This window comes from Coffea arabica, chromosome 9c (genome assembly GCF_036785885.1).
Source record: "Coffea arabica cultivar ET-39 chromosome 9c, Coffea Arabica ET-39 HiFi, whole genome shotgun sequence".
NCBI lineage: Eukaryota > Viridiplantae > Streptophyta > Magnoliopsida > Gentianales > Rubiaceae > Coffea > Coffea arabica.
This window is the reverse complement of record NC_092326.1, coordinates 34,201,520-34,218,709: the sequence shown is the minus strand read 5'-3', so window position 1 is coordinate 34,218,709 and position 17,190 is coordinate 34,201,520. Positions and strand designations below refer to the sequence as shown.

Genomic DNA, 17,190 nt, shown 5'->3' with positions numbered 1-17,190 from the left:
GCCCTGGTTTCGAGTGTAAAATTGCACTTGAGATCCTCGGTGACATGTTTTCTATGCCAATTCAATGCCACCTATAGTATTGTGCCAAGTGTCCTATTATTATTTACACTTGTGTTAAACCAAACCAAGTTGAATTATTTGAAAATTAAAGTGTAAATAATAACAGGACACTTGGCACAATACTATAGGTGGCATTGGATTGGCATAGAAAATATGTCACCGAGAATCCCAAGTGGTAAAATTGACGCCTTGATCTGGGGTATCTCTAACTACATAAGGCGCGGAAGGCCTTGCTACAGTGATTCCGCTGGTTATTTTGTAATTTGAGCGTTGATTTTGTCTTCATTTGTCTTTGTAGGTGTGATGGAAGTCATTGTGGGGTCATCTCTATTTCGTGCTTGTCGGCCACAGGCTCTAAATTTTGGTCGCCTTATTCCAATTTTACCCTTTTACACTGGTTTCGTTGTTGTTTCTCTGCAGATTTTGGCCTTTTCCGTCTTTTTATTGCAAGTAGTGGTTGGCCCGTTGCCTGCCCAGATTTCTTGGACCTCTCACGGTTTTTGCGAAATCTTTTATGGTCTGCCGTATTATGTTGGTTCATTGTGTTTGGATTTCAGAAACAAAAAAAATGCTACTGTATCCATCCATAGCTACTATATCCATCCATATATAGCAAAAAAAAAAAAAAAAAAATTGATAGGCAAACAAATCACCAACTTTGGCTGCCAAATTTCTCTTTACAAGTTTCTCGCAACTTTCGCTAGCATAAAATTAATTAGAACCAATAATCAAATCACAATTAGACAAAACATATATATACCGTAAACAATAAAAATACCAAAAAAATTGCAAAACAATAACTTACTCTACCAATAGAAAAACATATCAAAATCATAATCATTCAAAATAATACAAAATATGACAAATCCATACTACATTACAAAAATTATATTACAAATCTTTACACGTGTTCCAATATAGAATACTATGTCTTCTGCTCCCAATATGTGCCCGTAAAGCTCCAGGTGTCTTTTGCTCGCAATATGTGACCGCCACAAATTTGGTTTTAATATTAATATATACTGAATTATATTAGTTTAAAGCTTCCCCTCACGCTCCAGTTACAAGTTAATTGTTTCCTTTTGCTATTATGATCGTGTTTTATTTTCTAATATGTCTATATCTAACAAATATAAATCGCAAAATAAAATATCTCCATATCTAAGAAATATAAAATATAAATCAATTATGAACCAAATATACATGTCAACAAAAATATGGATTTTTTTAAAAATGGTACACATCAGGACAGATTGTGTGTGTATCTAATACTATTGATTTAAAGCTTTTGCGTTTTAATATTGGCAAAGTGATGATTAATTCTGTGTTTTTTTTTTATATATATAACTGATTTTTAGCCAAATATATATATTGACAAGAATATTTATTTCCAGAAATTTATATATATGTATATATATCGACACAAATTTAAATTTTGTTTGTATCTAATAAATGTTTATATATATATGTATACATATGGACACAAATTTAAATTTCCTGTTTATCTAATAAATATTTTTTACCTTCTCAATTATTAATTTAGAGTTTTTGCGTCTGTTTAGCAAAATACATAGCAATTCCTCTACGATGCCACTGCATGCTATCAAATTTTACGTGGCTCTTCTCTGGTGATTAAAGGTTACGTGGCGCAAAATTTATTTTACGTGGTTACAGATTACAAGTTACACCTGTAGGTACAGCTCATGTCGTGTACTTAGAGATAGAGATATGCTTGTTTCATTCGGTTCTTTCACAGATTACATACAGTCATAGTGGACTTGCAATCGTTAGTCACATTTAATCCATGCATGTGCTTCGTTCTGCCAGGCCACAAACTCTTTGTATAGTTGAAGGTTATGCATTCCGTCTGCATTAACCTTTTCGCTCTCAGTTTCTTTCATTTGGTTTTCTTCATCTACGGTCTAGCAGCTATTATAATGCTTTAGAGATGTTTCTCTTCTCTCTTGCGCCTTTCTGTTAGCTCTTTATTTTTTATTGGCTTTCCCTGATCCCTGTGTCGAATTCTCAGCTTCGCGCCGGCTTTAATCAGGTATGTCCTTGTTTTTCTTTACTGCATTTCCTGGTTGACCTTTTCCTCGTTTGCTCTTAGTTAATCTGCAGCAGTTACTTATTTTCTTTTCTTGTGGTTGAAGTTATGTTTCTATCATTTTTTTCCTCCCGATTAATTACCTAAGAATATCTGTTTTGTTTCCAAGATTTTTTGCGAAAAAAACTCAGTACTTCGCGCAGAATCATTTTGCTTTGTTGCAGTTTTTTAGTGATCTGCATTAACTCTGAATTTTTTTACGTTAGCTGACTCCATAAACTATTAACAAATTTAAAAAATCTCCTTACTTTTCCCGTTTTGGTGTATTTTGCTCATGCTCACTGTGTGTGCCTTTTCCATGATCATACCAGTTCATCTAGTGCACCCAAGTTTTCCGCGATCCTATTAGCCATTTATTATTCAGGTAAAGCAATCCTTTCTTCGCTTAATTGCTTCTCCTTTGCTTACTGCCCAGTCTATTCTGCTTTGTTCTATTTGATTTTGCATACCATGTTTGTTATCTCTTTGCCTATTGAATAGCGATCATCTATATATAAAAAAGGCACATGCTTTTTGCTTTCATATTCATGATCTGTGAAATTTCCAGAGACTTTTACATAGTATGGGCACCCCGCGACAGCCGCGGGGTCGAATGCCTAGTATATAATAAAGGCGCGCCACACATTCAAGGAGAGTTTGGGTTGGAATAATGTTCTAATTTGAGTCTAAGTAGATCTCCTGTCCCACGGGAATTTAGTTAGTAGGATTCAATGTTGATAATTATAAGAAAGTCCCTCGGCCAAATATGGGGAATTCTTTTTGTCAGTCCATCACACGCACAAGACTTCATGTCCTTTATGAATTCAATCAAATTCAACCTCTGAGGGCTTGGGGAAATATTTCAGCGATGACTCATACGGGTAAGAGTGGCAATTCCGATTGTAAAAGAAGATCAACTCCTATGTTAAAGAAGGCTGGCCGGTTCGGACCTTGAACCTTGTGAAGCGGTGGAATTCATGATTGATCTTGTCTTGTAATTGGAGTTGGAAACTTTCTAGGCCAACGGAAAGGTGTTTGCATACGAAGTGCCCACAAGACAAAGGCTTGATTAGTTACCTATGAGATGGAGTTCCTATTCAGATGTTGAAAGCCTTTTGCGGTCAGCTTCCTACCTAAGTGGTTTACTTCACAAGAGCTAAAAAATTACTCCTGCTCAATTCGGAATATTAAGGCACTCATAATGTTTGCCATCCGAAACCGAAGTTGAAGGAACTAAGAAGTCTTCGGGACTACGTTGGTAACAACAGAACTTATAATGGCAAAGAGTTTCAATTCAATGAGGAGTTGAGCAAGTGAGCAAGCCACAAAGTGATAGTACAATCTATATGGGACCTCCATTTGAGTTGTTGGATTTAATTCGACAATTTACCAAGGGTGCAATTCCTAGTTTTAAGAGGTTATCCGAGTTTTGCAAAGTAAAGAATTCTTGTACACATAATGTCTGAATTCCTGAAGGTAAAAAAAAACAAAAAAAAAAAAAAAAATCGATAGCCGAGGCCGTGTACTTGAGGCAATGGCATGATATGGTGTTTAGCTGGAGAAGATCTCGGGTTCAGCTTTGAAATGTCATATGTACATGACACTGGCGTCCTAAGGAGCAAAGGAAGGCTTGGAAATTTGGGCAAATGGATATGAAGTCATTCGGCCTTGGAAATTGAAACCAGCAGAATTTGTTTAATGATACATATAGCGGTGGACTTGAAACTTTAGATTGATATGTTTTGACCCAAGGGATTGATATCACTAGATTTTGCATGAGTTGGCGGCACCCTACGTGGCCATTTATGATCAATTCTAAAGCCACTACATTGCAAAGCATCAACATTTGCTGGTGTACATCAAATTGCAAAGCCACTACATGAATGGACTTTATCGTAAGACATCAAATTGGAGTAATCATTATTGACATCAAGTACTACTAGGAATTCAAGTACTACTTGGAATTTGGCGGGCACATTGCTTGGCTTAATTAAGATCCGTGGCTATATTGATGCTTAAATCTCAGCCTTGTGGCGTTCAAATCATATTGGAAAAAAATGTCGAAACTTGCCCGTTCAAATCTTGCTTCAATTTTCAGCATTCGCGAACAAGTTTCGAGGGGGCATTTGTAGACAATGGAATTTTAATTAAATTCTAAAAATTACCATTGGTCTATAAATCATTTTTATGGTTTATTTTCATCCAATCGAAAATTGCCACATGTCATGTACACCTGGAAAGGTTGGTTATTAACTGGCCAGTTATATTTGGCCACGTGTCAAGTTGAGGTGTTCCAAAATAATTCAAATTGCAGGGATATCTCCACCAACCAAATCATATCATATCACATACCTATTGGATAAATATCTAAGTATTTATTTCTTATTAAAGGAATAATATTTAGAGTTATTTAATCCAAGTATATCTCTTATATACTGCAATAGCTTGGCCAGTCAAACGGCGCCATGTCACGTGTCCCCACGAGTTTGGCCAATCGATAAATTTCTTATCTCTTTATTAATAAATATAAAATGAAGAGATAATATTTGACTGGTGCAGTCCTAATATGACTGCACGTCTTGCAAGACAAGTGGAGTGGTACACAGGTTCTCAATATCTACCTCTTGCTACAACTATAAATAGAGGTCTCTTAACCAAATCAAGGACACACACAGATACACAGAGGGACTTCAAGAGGCACCTCATACACTCAAGTATTGAAGTTTCAAGCTACGAAGGGTTGGATTTTCAAGCTCTCCAAGTCTTTCGCATATCAAGGTTTGAGCCTCCAAATATTCTCAAATTCTTCAAATCTTCCATATCAGGATTTGAAAGAGTCAGTGGTGGATCCAAGAACAAGCTGCGAAGCCCTGGGATTGGTGTTCGAGGAGAAGAATCGAAGGAAACTCTCCATAAGCTCGAGAAACCCCCAGAGATTGTACCTATATATTTTTCTAAGTTTATATATTACATATTTGTCGTGTATTTCCTTTTTCTTGTCATTTTGCAGACTTGAAAAATTTTATCGCATACACTTTTAACGCATTTAAAAATAGATTTTTTTTCTCTTTTTATTACAACTTATCAATTGTAGGGACCTTGCACTTTGGCCCGTACAAGGTAGGATGAAGCAGATTTCTAAACGCAAGGTGTTGTGACACAAGTTCAATGTTTTTTGACAAGAAATGTTGATGGAGGTTTTCAATGCAATGCAAATTTACAGGAACTAACGCTTAATTTCCATTCCATATTCGAAGCAGAAATTCTATTAAATCATTTTTGCAGAAAAAAAACCATTAAGACGGACATCCAAAGGGAAGCATGCCTCCTTCTCTTCTTGCCGATCAGATAAGAAGGCTTTATATTATCTCAAGGTTTTCGTAGTATGTTATACTGGTACTTCTGGTCATTTGAGTTGTGCAGAGAATCGAATAAACCAGCAGAGGTCATTAGCACAAACAATATAAGCAGCCATCAAGGTAGACGGTGTAGTAAACCATATTTTTATACATCATTCACAGAAATTTACAGTAAATGCTTTACAGTCGACTGGTCAAGCAAAAAGAAAAGAAATGTTACTACTATAGACTGCTATTGAGACTAAGAAACTTTTGGCTACAATAGTTGATGATACACCTTTAAATAATTACACAACAAAATTGATTTCTGCACCACATATCAGGTTAGACAGTGTAACTTGGGATTCTTGGCATCCGCCGTTCTGTTGCAGCCGCAGGTGCTTTCTATGAGTAATTAATGTTCCACCATCGTAACTGCAAAATACCTCCCTTAAAAGTAAGGGTTAAAAAAGATTGTGCTCTCGACAAAGAGGATTGATTGGCTTGGAATTGGTTCCATGCGAACCCAAAAACTAGCAGCAGCAGGAGCAGCATGCAATGATGTTTGATTCTGCTCACCAGAAGAAATATACAACCCTTTAGGAGACACCCTTTTAACCAATTCAAAATTAAGTATGTCAGCAAGAATCCAAGCAAATATACCCTGTAGGCTATAAGTTGAAGAGAACATATTCTAGGCTATTTGTCTATTTCTTTCATCCAATTAACTGTTTTACAATCTATTTCTGGAAATGCCCTTTTCATTTCTTCCCCCCCCCCCCCCGGGGGGAGGATATAGCGGTATAGTGGTTGGCTTTGGTGCCAGCCTCTAAGACTTACTGCCAAAAATAGCACATAAACAGGAAGTAAAAAGTAAATCAGATGAAGAAAACGGTTCTAAGTTATTCTTTCATCTTACAGCTTTAAATTTACTTTTTAGGTTCCTTTTTTGTTTCTATAGGGGCGGGTTAAGTAATCGGTTTTTGTGCCTGCCTTTAAGGCTTCTACAATAAAAGAACCTACCTTAGCATGGGGAAAATTGTCGTTGCTTCATCGATTCTCCAGTTAATTCTCGTCTAATGAGTTTAAGGGTCTCCATAACCTGCAACATGATAAAAGAAATTCTGGTAAAACAAACTGATATCAGATATATAACTAGATGATAGAAGCATTATCATGTGGCAAACAGATTCCCTAGTCTGTTAACAGAAGACCAGGAGGCAACGGGCTAGGTTGTTGCATGAGGGGAAGACGTTATATAAGTTGAGTATGCAAGAAAGAGCTTGCGGGTGGGGGGTGGCGGAAGGTTTTCACTGGGCTGTTCTTCATATTGTCTACTCACAATTTAAGGTCCTTCAGCGGGAAAATTTAATAATTTTGCATGCACAGAAAAGCACGAATGTCTATGCTCCTCAAGTTGAGGTTAAGAAGGTCTTGACAAAGGTTGGACCACAAATAACAATATATAGGTCAAGTTTCCACCCTGTGGGAAATGATCCATCCTCAGTGAAAAAGAAGTATCAACTCTGACCAATATGGAGTACTCCTTTAAGACATGTTTTGAAAGCAGCCTTTTTCACACTGTCCTAATATTGAATCAGAAGAATCAAGCTGTATCGCAATACTAGAAGTATGGGGCATTTTCCAAAAAGCAGAAAATGTAGAAAGCATTACAGAAGTCACAATCCGAACAAGCATGGCAAAGCCCATGAGCTTGAGGGCAAATAGCATTCTTATACATTTTTGAGTCCCAACCCCCTCAATATTGCAGGTCTGACCCATAAATAGCCTGTAGATCAAGTTACTCACAATAGGTGGAGCATGTGTACTCACAGAAAAGTAAGTAAGAATGCTTATAATGATGAGAAAATTTGTGAAAAGCCACAGTTTGGGGAGAAATTATGTCAGGAGAGATACAAGCCATCAATCAAATAACAAAATACTTCAGTTAATTTTTGACATGCAAATTAAAATGTGCAAAACCCAGCAAGAAGGATCTCACTTGTCAAATGGAGGAGACCTATGATTTATTAGAAAAATGCAATTTAGACATATGCTACCACAGTTCATGGATACGCTGCACAGCCTGCACAGCCAGACATATGACATTAAGTTTTAGCCCCAGAGTAGCACGTCATGGTCCCCACTAGGCAGTGCTAGTTTAAGTATTAAAGACTTTCAGAAGATTATTTGACATCTTTTCAACCCAGCAATAACAAAGCAAAGAATATACAAAAAGATTGTTAATGATAATCTCCTGGTTACATGTAAAGTCAATTATCTGTGTCACCATTTTCTCCATTTCAATCCGAAAGAGCCTCCCAGTTCTTCAATAATTCTCTCCCCTACCACGTTGAGTTCTAATACCACATAATAGATGACAATTACTCCCAATTTCCCTTACTTCTTTTGGAGTGTACTCAGTACGTGATTACCTCCCAGTTCTCCAGTTATTTCTCTTGTCCACCTGTTTGCTCACGTGGTTAGTATTATGTGACAACCGAAACCATTGAGCTTTTTCTTCTCTGCCATCTTGGCATATTTGGCTTCAGTTTATATACAGTTTACTACATATCCTTCATACAATTTGGTTTAGAAGACAACAGTTCTTAAATCCCAGAATTACACATCATATTCCAAAATCTTCATCCTCTTTTATGGAGTAATTTTTATATGTTTACCGCATGATATTATTTTGGACACCTATTATATGAAAAATTCCAGCACAGATCACTTGGGATGTAATTTTGGTCCAAATAAAAGAGTCTATAAGAGTATATTATCTTCCCACAGACAAATTAATTTAGCTGCAGGCTGCAAATCATCTTCTACTTGAAAAAGTCTTTGGCAAAATGAGGTTGAAGAAGTATTGACTCTAGACAATTTTGCAGGAAAAAAGAATGAGAGTCATGCTTGTTTGGCCACAACTCTAGCAATGGCAGTACATCATATGATGCCACTTAGTAGTTATTCTAGAGGGCTAACTTTGTTACGCTTTTGGGCATTGAAAAAAAAAAACCATCACTGCCTGAATTCCAATATAAGTAAATTTTTTAATCTATTACAAACTTGGATTGGATATAATGGATAAGTACTAACTAGGTCTACTCAAATTTCCAACCCAGGCCTAAGGCCATTATCCTATCTTTACTGTAATCTGATTTTTGACAAAAGAAAAACTATTACAACTATTCCCTAGTAAAATGTTGGGTTTATCTTTAACAAAATTTTCATGTACTTTGAACAACAAGCCACAGTATATATGAAGAATATAAGGCCTTGTATGGTTGCCTTGGGCTTTTTCTACTTCAAAATTTTTGTATATTATATTTTCATTTTCTGTTTAATCTGGATAAACATGTACTCAAGTTCTTAGTGCGATATATTTTGTGGAACACACTACATTATCCATATGCTATTTGTTCTGTCTAAAGGAAAAAATTTTGAAATTTTTTCCACTTTTATTAGAAAAGTCCAAAAGAAGTAATCACAATTAGCTCATGACAGAACACAAATTCAAAAGTGATTGTATGTTATCCTTCGGTAATAAATAATGGTTCAAGGGGGAAAACAAATCCAACAAGTAAAAGAGACAGGTTTGATGGTAAATTAAGTGGGTTTTGCCCAGCATCATATCCACGAAGGGGTTCAAGCTCAGTGAGATTGAAAGGAATGGATCATTTCATGGGGTTTGGCTTAGCTGCAGGTTCATAAGGAAACTCCCCCCCCCCTCTTCAATCGCATTCCAAGCAAACGGAGAGAGCACAAACCATTCAATTGATGCAAAAGTTAAAACTAGACATGTCTAAGGATACAAAACTTTACTGCTTGCTCTATAAGGTGAAAAAGGATCACAAACAACAAAGCGAAAGATGTTAGCTAATACAGCATGGGAACCTTCATGGCCATAGCATCTCAAAACTGTGGTTAATTCCAATAGATAAGCTTTTAGATGGTATATATGAACAACTAGCAACACTTTCTGTTATGTAGACCATAGGCAAAAGCTAACTCTATATTCAATCTTAAGACTCAAACCATCAACATCTAAGGTAGTAAACAATTGATGTGTTGCATGATTTCATTTCAAAATGCCATAACTGGAGATGAAGTAAATGTTAACATGGAGAACATGGAGAGTTTAAACTCAAACAGATTGGCATATAAACACGGGAAGAAATTTTAAAACTGGTGTGATTAAACTCAAAAAAATGCCTCACAAAGACCAAAACGTTTTTTCAGAAATTTATGAGATTGGGCTCGTGAGAAGGTTAAAATTGCAAGGTTTAACTCAACAAGTTGGGAATGAACTAAAAAGGAATTCTTTCGGAAAGGAGAAGAAAGCGGTTGAATAATTGCAGTATCCAACTTTTGCGTTAAGTTCATTTGATTAACCAGACAGATGCAAATATCTAGATAGCTGAAGGTTGTCTAGGAAACTGCATATGCTTGTATTAGTCTAGTAGATCTAGTAGATAGATGAACGGTTAGACAACCATACAAAATGGTCACGGTGTTTGAAGTGCATACATCTATATAAAAACCAACAAGGTCATGTGACATGATGTAACAGAGAGTAGTGAACTTACCCCGGGATAATGTCGTAAAACTGGAGAGTAGTGATCTAGGGCAATGTATATCTTCTCAAGCAAGTTGAGAAGCTTATCCACCTTATCACCCAAAAGATCAACCTGAATTGAAGCAGAGTACTAAGTTAAGAAGCGCAAATGGAGGACCACAATATACATCTAGATTAGGGTCTAAAAGTTCCTAACAACCAAACATTGTGTTTCCTTACTGTAGGATCTAATATCTTCTTACTCACTGCTCCCATAATCTAAACCAATGCCATAAATATGGCTTATTCCCAATGCTGAACATTATACTAAGATCCTCCTCAGTCTTGCTCTCAACTTTATTTTCAAGACACCACATCTTTGATGCTTGTCAATTATCAGAAGAACCAAGGACAAATTACTGCACTAATATTCTGGATGTAGCATGAAAGGAGTAACTATATTATGTACATAAACACTTTGCTGTTTGTTTCTTGATAATAAACGCACCATTTCAATTAGCACTATCAACCAAGTCATAGGGCAAAAGATGGAGAAATATCAACTAAGAACAATATCCTTCTCAAATTCCAAAAAAAATGCCCTATCTCTACTTAGGTACTTCTGGTCCATTCTACAAGTTATTGTATCTTTCTAATGTGGACACACACATCAATCAACCATTAACTAGCATCTTATGCATGATTCAATAATCAAGTTCCTCTGTTATCAAAAAATACAATATCAGAATTTACTCATAATTGATTGCTTTACCAAATTTTCTCAGTTCACCATCCATATGAAAATGCACCAACTAGTACTCATTTGACATGATGAGCAGACAAAACCTTGTATACAGGGCAACAAAAGAGCATAATTAATAACCTCAGCCTCAGCCTTTTGAAGATGTGCACATTTCCTCTCAAGCCTCTGCTGATACACGCGCCCTGTCCTTTTAAGCAAGTTAGCTTTCTTGACCAGAGAATTCAATTGAGAAGACGAATCTTCGACCCTGAGAGGATAAAGGAAGATTTCAATTGTACATGAACTCGATTGCTCATTAAGACTATTCTGCATCAGAGGAATACTTTTGTTGCAAGTAGTTGTAAGCAGGGGCCAATAAGGATTAAAAGCTCCATTTTAAGTCAAAGCACTTGACTAATGTTTGACCATATCCAACAAAGATCACATAACAGCACCCATGCCAAGTCCTGTGGACACCTGTTCTTTGGGGTTCCCTTACTCTTATTACCAACGACTGATCTGTTCAACTCATAATTACTTTAATAGAAAAGCAATTCCGGTTGGGGTCAGGTGAACCTTGTTGTTTATGATGTCAAGAATGCAATTGATGCTAGTTAATGGAACTTATTCCTAAGAGACAAGGATATTAGAGATGCACATCCATCCTCAAGCAGGGACAAACACACATAACACACAAGCGTGAATGCATAAAGCCTTAGAGTTTCAAAATGAACTCACTACAACTTCAAACAGTGCAAAATAAGCACTAGATAATAGCAAACTAGTTTTTTAAACAAACTCCAACCGATTACTGTGCTCATGAAATAAAAAAAATGAAAAAACCTAGCAGAATATATGTACCTCAGGCTATTTGCTTTCATTTTCCCTGTTACTTTGCATTCAAAATCTGCAAGCATCTTCAACAGCCCTTGGACATCAACAATTACCGCTTCCATCTGTTCCCTTTCTTTAGATTTCATCTGTAAGAAACTTGCATGCTTTTCTTGGTTTAGAGCAAGTTCCATCTTTCTTTGCTTGTCAGCCTCCTCTAAATCCTGATACGCTTCTTTGAGTTTTTCATTCAATATCTGGATTTTCACTTTATCTGCTTCAATTTGTGATGATGCTTCTGCCAATTGGTCCCCTACCAATTCCAATTCATTAGTTCTCTGAGAAACTAGTAGTTTCTGCTGACTTGCATCTCTTCTAAGCTCTTGAGTAGCTAACTCAAACCACTCTCTCTCTTTTGAAATGTCCATTGCAAACTTCTCTTTCTCTTGCACTGACACTGCTAATTCTTGCTTCAGTCTTTTGTGATGTTCAGCCTCTGATTTCAATTGATTATCTTTTTCCACAGCCTTCACCTCAAGAGATCTTCGACTTTGACTTTCTGTCAAATATTTCCCATACCATGTATCGAGTTCTTCAACAGCATTCTTAAGAGATTCTCTAAGTAATACATCAAAGATCCCTTGTGCAATTAATGACTCTAATTCAGAATCTTCAAATTCAAATGTTGGTGCAACTTCAGCTTTGGCAACAACTCCCTTCAAAACAATATCATAAACCTCCTGCGTTATTAAATACTTCAGGTCTGATTCTTCAGTTGCACATTTCATGCATCTTGCTATCTCACTTACAACACATTTATATATATCTTCAATAACTGCAGCTTCTATATGTGCATCTTCCAAAGCAGAGTTGGCCTCAACTATTGAATGCTCCAACTTTTTTTCAGCAGCATCAGCAACTTGGGATGACAGAAGCTTCACCTCATTTTTCCTGTCTCTAAGTGAGTCTTTTAGTTGATGATTTCCAGAGAGCAGGCCAAGAGGTCTGTCTTTTAAATCATGGAAACTTCCAGTATTACTATTAGATGCAGGTGGTTTTTCATTTTCCGCAAGGATGTCATCCAATTTCAGAATAACTGCTGGGATCCTTTTCCTTAATAGATCAAATTCCTTATCCTTCTTGTGTGGCAAACAGGAACCCCTTTCTTTAAGGTATTCCCTTTTTAGACTAAAATAATCCTCAGTCAGCTCAGCCACAGTTGATTCATGGTCTCTCCTCAACTTTGTTATGATATTATTGAAATGAGCCACCAGTTCTTCCTTGTTCAGGTGTTTCAGTTGAACTGCTTCATGGTTCTCGGGCACATCTGTTGAAGAACCCTCTAACTTTCCATTTCCGTCCCCAAGAGATGATGAGGAATTAATGTGGTTGCTCAAGGCCCTGCGGTGGAAATGATCTGCATCATGAGATCCATGGGATGATAGTTGCTCTGTTTCTGAATGGGACAATGACTTTAACATGGCAGCTAGTTCCTTGCGTACATCAGAAATTTGACTGAACTTTTCGATCCAATCAACACTTTGACTGCCACTTAACAGAGCACTTTCACTCCAGAGTTTTTGCTCAAACTCTTCCTGAATAGTATGAATTGAACTGTGCATGACCATATTCTCAAGTTCTTCTTGCAAGTCTCTCTCCCAATGCCACTGACTAAGGGTTGACTTGGACAACCTTAACATGTCATATGCCTGATAACAGATGTTTTCTAGTGTCATATTCAAACTGTCTAACATCCTATCTACATCAACCCAGCTTTCAGATTCCTTCTCCCACAGAACACCACCTAGTCCTACCAACTCTGAACCAGAATTAATGCTCTTAATTGAACTACAGCCTCTAGCACCATCAATTCCCTTCTCAAGGTTCTTAAATTGCTCTCTTACTATACTACTTAGGCCTTTCAAGGACTCCCCCATCTTATCATGCACTGAGCAAGCCTCCTCAAAAGTCACACCCCTCCCACTACGAATACTTTCCAGCTCATCCTCTATCATGGATGGCCCAAAAGACTCAATAGCGTCAAAATCCACGTTATGAAATTTCAAAATCTCCTTTATGTTGGCCACCTTGAGTTCTTTTGCAGCAATTTTCTCAGCTGCCTCTTGCTCCACCGCATTCACCATTCCCTTAATAACAGAGTCACTAACCATCCGTGAAATCATCAGTCGGTCATCGATATCATCCAAATAAGTATCCAAATCCACCAACAGCTCATCCTCCAAATTCTCCCCTACATTTTCACCAAGCCCCGCTTGCTCCCCCTCATCCCCATCCAATCCACTCACATTCCCTTCATCCACTCTCTCACCCTCCATCAACTCTTGACTCTCCATTCCTTATCCAACCTAAAATAAATTTAGAAAAGGAAAAATAAAAAAAAAATTAAGCACTAATAAGCTTCAATATGCTTTATCAAAAATCTGAAGATTAAGCTAAAAATATAATAAGGCAAAAGTGAAAAAATTAGAAAAGAAATTTAAATAAATTTAACTCTTGACTCTCCACTCCTTATCCAACCTAAAACAAGTTTAGAAAAGGAAAAAGAAGAAATTTAAGCACTTACAAGCTTCAACATGCTTGATCAAAAATCTTAAGATTAAGCAAAAAATACAATAAGGCAAAAGTGAAAAAGAAAAAAGAGTTTTTCCCTCTTAGCTCAAGTTCTAATGCCTAATTTAGCTCAACTTTGTACCGGATGTACCAAATTTAAATGACTAAACACAAAATTACAGTTAAAAGAAACCAAATAAGAAGTTCAAATGTAACAAAACTTATGCAACAAATGCAAAACAAAAAAAGAAAAACTTAAAAGAAATGAAGAGGGCTGTTCCTTCTTAAACCTTATTCAAATAAAAATCAGAACTTTATCCAAAATTAACGGTCAAGAAAGCATTTGAACCCAACCTTACCGTTAAAAAAAATGTGGGTTTTGCTCTCTGGCAACAGCTTTCAAGTGGGTTTCTTTTACTTGTGCTAGTTGTTAGGGTTTTTGAGGGATTTACTGCGTGTTTGTGAGTGTGTTTGCGGGAAGCTGTTCGAGGCTAGACTGAGCGGGAGTGAGAGAGAGAGAGGGCTGTGAAAGAACCTTTAATAGCTAGTTTGGGAGTTTAGAATAGGAAGGAAAAGAAGAGAAAAGAAAGGAAGGGAAAAAAAGGAAAACATATTTCAATGTTATTTGAAAATTTAGATAAAGAAATGAGATGATTTGGAATATATATATGTCAATAAAAATTTATCCAACATATGTTTGAAGATAAAATAGACATTTTAAAATATTTTGTTAGGCTTTCTCAACATTCCTTTGCTTTTCGGCCACATTTGGACGGGAAAATATATCAACAACAGCAGCAACATACTCTCCATCCAAATTCTTTGATTTCTTTTCTTTTCTATCTCTCCACAATTCCCAAATGACAGAAAGAAAGCCTTTTGTTCTTCTTTTCTTATCAAATCCAATCTTCCAAGGCCACATTAAAAAGAGGGGTACTAAGTTACTAGCCCCCTCCACAGGATGACCATCATAATTCATAAGAATATTTATGATATGATTTTTATTTATTAAATTATATGATAAAATAAATAATAGGAGTGTTATCGACAAAAAAAAAAAGTGAAATTTTACTAAGATTTTCCATGATTAAGGTTGTTGTTTGTTTAAAAATTTTGTCAAGCAATCATGGAAGCTCATAATTGTATTGATGGACCCGCTCAAAAGAAATGCTCGAAAGCTTCCAAAACCATAAAGTGAAAATTTCCCTACGAGTTAAGTAATAAGCATTTACTATAAGCAGACGCGTTTTGCTTTCCAATTGATTGTGACCACTGATTGATTAATTGTTGGTGCTTGCTTCTTTTCTTCTCCTTTCTTTTTCCAAAAGATCCTTAGGATGGTTGAGAAAGTATTTTAGAATCTTAACATTGGTAACTTTCATTTTGGTCGGAGGATTTTTTTTTTCTTTTTTTTTTAATAAAAAAGATCAACAGTGATTCTTCACTTATTCGCTGCTGAATGAGTAACTTGAACACTGTTGCATAATAAAATAATCTTAAGTATGTTAAAAGCTGACTAACCTCACCTTTCATTGAAGTTCATCTTAATTATCAAGTTTGGTTAAAGGTTATTATTTCAAAGCTAGAATGTAATTTTAGGTAGGTTGTTTGCCAAACTAATATAATTGCATCATATGAATTGTTAATCCTTCTTTTTCCAAAAAAAAAAAAAGAAAGAAAAAAATCTGCATTATGAATGCCAAGTATTTGGGATTAATATTAAAGGCTCCACTTTGCACCTTCAATTTTTTATTCAATAGTTACTTGGCAAAGACTTGTATAGATTTGGTCCATCATTTAAAAATAGACCCTGCAAAAACAAATAGGGCATGATGACCCTTTTACTTTTTTACAATCTTCAGGCTTTTCAACAAAAAGAAAAGGACGTGGCGAGTTTTCGGCTACATGGTCCACAGCCCAGTCCGTAGACTGGGTCTACCCAAAGTATTTGCCTACTTGGTAACTTTACACCTTATTCTCTTGATTTTGGAAAGTTTGTCCACTAGCCACCTTGTCTACTTGGTAAGTTGGTGCCAAAGTATTTGCCTACTTGTCTATATGGAAACTTTACACCTCATTCTTTTGATTTTGGAAAGTTTGTCCACTGGCCACCTTAAGTTTTTCCCTATGATTTATATGTTATGTTGATAAACATGTAATATTCTCAATTTTATTGGTTAAATTTGCAATGCATATACTAAATTTAAGGGCTTAAAATCAATACAATTTCTACAACAATGTGCATAGTATTTTAGATTTGGAGCTGATTTCTAGCCTAATGAACTTAATTGTTCACACTTTTGTTCCATGCAAACTCTTGACCAGTGTTTCTTCAACTCGGAACACATATTTCTTCTTCCTCCAAACCCTACAAACTTTTGGATGGTAAGTTATTTGGAATATTTTTACTGTAACACTTTTTGTGACGTGATGTATGTGAGATAAAAATGTAATTGGGAAGATAAAAAAGTGTATTGAAAATTGTAATGATGATGTAAGCAAATAAAATTGAGAAAAATAATACTCAATCCAAACAAACCCAAGCATTTAACACAAACTCAATCAATATTCAAAAAGTAAAAAGGATTTTTTTCTAATAGACGTACAATGGGTACTCGTTAATACATTTATATTACACCTAACTCATTATATGAATTCACATTCAAATAATTATTATACTGTCTTACATTTATATGTTTTCCCTAATTAATGTTATTTTTTCAAAATATGAACACCTAAAATCCATCTTAACAATGTCCGACACCCGTTAGATAGATCTAATAAAAAAAAATTGAACTTTTGTATTTGGGAGTAAAAAATAAATATTCAAAAAAAAAGTGCTAATGGGTCCCGCAAATTATTGCTTGGAACCCAACCCAGATCGTTAAAAAGTTTTAAAAGCTAAGCTCTACTTGGTTAGCGGGGGCCCAGTGGACTTTCAATTGGATCTGTAGGCTGAACTTGTCCGTATTCACGGGTAGAACAAGTGAATTGGTTTGGAGCA

General features: G+C 35.9%; 1 protein-coding gene and 1 long non-coding RNA gene across 3 annotated transcripts; one reads left to right on the top strand and one right to left on the bottom strand.

Annotated features, from left to right (window-relative positions):
- Nucleotides 1-1,825: 1,825 nt before the first annotated feature.
- On the top strand, nt 1,826-3,444 carry LOC140014437 (uncharacterized). The gene is made up of 3 exons (XR_011821192.1): nt 1,826-2,110; nt 2,479-2,531; nt 3,013-3,444. It is a non-coding gene; the product is annotated as an uncharacterized lncRNA (long non-coding RNA).
- A 2,191-nt stretch (nt 3,445-5,635) lies between these two features.
- Nucleotides 5,636-14,737, bottom strand: LOC113708824 (WPP domain-associated protein-like). Of its 2 annotated transcripts, none has more exons than XM_072065318.1 (6): nt 14,546-14,737; nt 11,646-13,981; nt 10,926-11,052; nt 10,074-10,175; nt 6,508-6,586; nt 5,636-6,055 (listed from the first exon to the last, which is right to left on the bottom strand). In XM_072065318.1, the coding sequence occupies exons 2-5, from the start codon at nt 13,967-13,969 to the stop codon at nt 6,509-6,511; spliced, it is 2,631 nt and encodes an 876-aa protein (XP_071921419.1). In that variant the 5' UTR covers nt 13,970-13,981; nt 14,546-14,737; the 3' UTR covers nt 5,636-6,055; nt 6,508. The 2 variants fall into 2 exon arrangements, with proteins under 2 accessions (XP_071921419.1, XP_027087243.2); XM_027231442.2 differs by having other exon boundaries at nt 5,879-6,095; nt 14,546-14,684.
- Nucleotides 14,738-17,190: the final 2,453 nt, after the last annotated feature.

What these genes read in the sequence shown, in the direction of transcription:
- LOC113708824 (XM_072065318.1), bottom strand. Translation starts at nt 13,969, where the DNA reads ATGGAGAGTCAAGAGTTGATGGAGGGTGAGAGAGTGGATGAAGGGAAT. An exon ending in TTCAAAAGGCTGAGGCTGAG is followed by an intron (nt 10,176 to 10,925) that starts GTTATTAATTAT and finishes GCTTCAATTCAG; the next exon opens with GTTGATCTTTTGGGTGATAA. An exon ending in TTTTACGACATTATCCCGGG is followed by an intron (nt 6,587 to 10,073) that starts GTAAGTTCACTA and finishes ATCATGTTGCAG; the next exon opens with GTTATGGAGACCCTTAAACT.